Raw genomic sequence first — 3,563 nt, 5'->3', positions numbered from 1 at the left:
ATACAGCCCGATCAAGTCGTTCTCTTATATCTCCCCTTCTCCATGTGAATTTATCTCCCACATACCCTAAATCAACAAGGCCACAATCATCTAAGCATTCTCTGAAATTTTGCATCATAATACTCGGCCGATCGTTGCCCCCCTCCTTTTCATTGCATAGTAAGATTTCATTAAAATCACAAACGATCATCCAGGGCTGCTTCTTCCTGTACGTCTCCCTCCCGAGCCGCCCCCCGCGTGGGTGACCGGGAGGCCCCAGATCCCATCACCACCGAACCTCCCCCACTCCTCCTCCTCCTCCCTCGCCGCCACCCAAGGGCGTGGCCAGGCGAAGCCTAGCCGTCACCGGCGGCGGCGGGGACTCGGGCCCTCTCGCTCGGGTGGGGCTGGCGCGGGCTGGAGCGTGGCGGCCGGCCGGTCGCCACGGCGGGTGGTGGCGGCGCCTCGACGACGTCGATTCCCCGCGGCAGGAGGCCTTGCGATCTGGTGCGTTGCGGCCGCCAGGGACGGCGGCAGCGTAACCGGATCGGTTCGCGGCGGCGCGGCCGGATTGATCGCTGGTCGGTCGTCGACACGGTGGTGGGTGCGACTCGTCGGCAGCTGGGCAGATCCGCGGGATTCTACCCTTGTCTGGCCCTTGACATCGCGGGCAACTACGAGGGAAACCCTAGATCTCCTTGGGATCGAGCGATGGCGGCGCTTTTGCGTCGTAGTCCCTCTTTAGGGCATTGTTTTGGAGTTTGCTCCAGTTGAAGGGACCAGCGACGTCGGCGGCGCACGTCTAGTGGAGCAACTGCCGATGAAAATCGCGCCGACTACGGTCATGGCGGACGATGGCGGCGTCTTAGATGTCGTTCCCTTGTCGAGGCATCGTCGTTGCAGTCTGCGTCATCAGGCTCGGGATGCTCCAGGGGAAACCCTAGATCTGGGTCTTCCGGATCGGACGATGATGGTGTTATCGCTTTCCCTCCTGGAGGCATCGTTTTGGAGTAAGTGCTGGCTGGGGGATGGTGGAGCGGTGCTTCATCTCACACATCGATGACGGCGAATATCGGCGGCATGGCGCTGTGGAGGCTCGGCGTCCGAATGCACGGACATGGACTCGCGCAGGAGGAGGTTGCTGTCTGGCGTCATGGTGACGTCGATGGCAGAGTGGCCAGACAAGGTAGAAGCCTCAATATGATCTGAAGACGGGCCTGTGGAAGATGGCGGCGATGACACACGAGTGCCTCTGACCGGATTGTGCCCCAGAACCGGTATGTGGCTCGGCTGGGGCTTCCGAATATGTTTCGGCTTCCAGCTTTTGATGTTAGGTTTAGGTGAGTGATTTGGGTAGTGGCCCAGCTAGCACCCCTTCATCATTTTGGATAGGAGTGGCGGCCTGTGTTGCCAAGATGGTGGATTCAGACACATTGTTGTAATACTTTGTAAGGTCCTCGAAAATAATCAATAAAGTGAGCGTATGCATCTCCCAGATGCAAAGGCCGGCGGTCATCCTCCTTTTCTAAAAAAAAAGCCATGGAAGAGATAACTAATTGTGAAGATCACGGATATATTGCCAAGATAAATGCCTCTTATCCCGAGAGGGTTCTCCATATAAACCTGTCAAACGCCAACCTGCATTCTGACCTTCCATGACAATACCATCAATAAAGTTAGGACCCATGTAGTTCAAAACCACTTCATTCTCCTTATTGTAAAACATAACTAATTAAGCATCATTCGCAAATTGGTCCAGGAAAGTCCTCAGATTACGACCGGATGAGCCGCCGTCCGCGATTGCTTGCCGCAACTTCACTTTCCACGCCGCCGAGCACTCCCGTATGGCGGCGCCCTCCTCCCTGTCACCCATGATCAGTTCCAGGCACCTCCCGAGCTCCTCCGCGTCCAGAACCCTGTCAACGTCGGTCGCGGCGCGCACGCCGATGCCCCACTGGAGGACCAGGCGCGCGTTCGTGTCCTGGTCGGACCACTGTGGCACGGCGACCACCGGCGCGCCGCACGCCACGGTCTCCAGAGTGGAGTTCCAGCCGCAGTGCGTCACGAAGCACCCGACGGCCGGATGCGACAGCACCCGCACCTGGTCGCACCACCCAACCACCATGCGCCGCTCGTCGCCGGCGTCGTCAAAGCCATCGTCTCTGTTGTTGTTCCGCACCACCCACAGGTACGGCCGGCCGCTCGCGGCGAGGCCTCGCTTCAGCTCGTCCTTCTGTCGCTTGCTTACCGCCGCCGTGCTCCCGAACGACACGTACACCACCGACCGTGCTGGCTTTGTGTCCAGCCACTCCATGTAACCATTTTCGTCGTGCTCAAAGAGATCTCCTACTGCGGCGGCGGTGCCACTCGTGCCGCCCTCGCCCTCGGTGAAGAGCGACACCACGGCTGGGCCGACGGGGAACACGTCCAGTCCAGGAACGGACGCGAGAGCACCGGCCTCTAATTCTTCGACGGTGTTCACGAGCACCATGGCTCGTCTGCTTCCTCCAGCGCTGCTGCTACTGTCGACGTCCAGGTCCAGCTGCTGGAACGTCCTGCGGATGTCCCCGAACGCCGCAACTATCCTTCCGTCGGCGAGGTTGCTGAAGAAGCTTGGGAGGTCACGGTCACGGATCGCCATGGGTGGAAGGCCCGGCATGGACACCATGAACCCCGGCTCGGCAGCATGCTCCGTGACGAGCCTCTCGTACCCATGGAAGTAGTGGTAGTACACGGCCAGCATCGTGGCCGGCTGGATCCAGTAGAGCGCCCGGGGCAGGCCGCGCTCACGGGCAACCTCGGCGGCCCACCACATGAGCATGGCGTATACGACGCACGTTACGGGCCGACCCCGCGCCGCGAGGCGGTCCAGTACCGCCGAGAAGGTCTCGCGGCCGACGCGGCCGAACACCTCCGTGTACCGCTCCGCTTCTTCCCCGTCGCCGGCGAAGAGGCTGAAGCCGTGGTCGTAGCCGTCCGAGTACGGGATATAGGAGATGGCGCCGTCGTAGACCTCGTCGTCGGGGGACGACAGCGAGGGGAACATGCGCCTGTGCGCCGACATGGCGGCTGAGAGCGTGACCCGCGCGCCCGGCGTGGCCCGCGCGAGGCGCTCCGCCAGAGCGCGCGCCGGGTTGATGTGGCCCTGGCCCGGGAACGCGACGACCAGGAAGTGCAGCGGCGCCATGGAAAATGATGGATGAGCACGGAGACGGGAGACTATCTTGTCTTCGACCTAGCTACCGCCTACCACAGCTGGCTGCGAGACACGCACGCGCCGGAGTTTATAATGGAGTGAGAGTGACGCTTGGGTTGGCATGGCGCGGGGCGGCCGTCTCGTGTTCTAGGTAGGAGTATAGGGAAGTGGATCTTCTGACATTCTCAAGGGATGTCATGAAGCCACGGTGAAATGTGTGTGTAAAACAAAGAAGGAATAGGGTTACTGTAGCAACTACTATGCGGATTTATTATAGTATGTACAAAATAAATCAAAAAATAATTTCATTGCACCATAATTTTATTTGTATATAATTTTTATAAATGTATACAGTGCATTTGTAATTTGCAAATTAATTATAATTATT

The 3,563-nt window shown here is 58.9% G+C and overlaps 1 protein-coding gene across 1 annotated transcript; it reads right to left on the bottom strand.

The window, feature by feature from the left end:
- Positions 1-1,441: 1,441 nt before the first annotated feature.
- LOC119340279 (cyanidin 3-O-rutinoside 5-O-glucosyltransferase-like) lies at positions 1,442-3,212 on the bottom strand. The gene has a single exon (XM_037612176.1). The coding sequence runs from the start codon at positions 3,164-3,166 to the stop codon at positions 1,712-1,714; it is 1,455 nt and encodes a 484-aa protein (XP_037468073.1). The 5' UTR covers positions 3,167-3,212; the 3' UTR covers positions 1,442-1,711.
- Positions 3,213-3,563: the final 351 nt, after the last annotated feature.

Source organism: Triticum dicoccoides, chromosome 7B (assembly GCF_002162155.2).
Source record: "Triticum dicoccoides isolate Atlit2015 ecotype Zavitan chromosome 7B, WEW_v2.0, whole genome shotgun sequence".
NCBI lineage: Eukaryota > Viridiplantae > Streptophyta > Magnoliopsida > Poales > Poaceae > Triticum > Triticum dicoccoides.
This window is presented reverse-complemented; position numbering and strand designations above follow the sequence as displayed.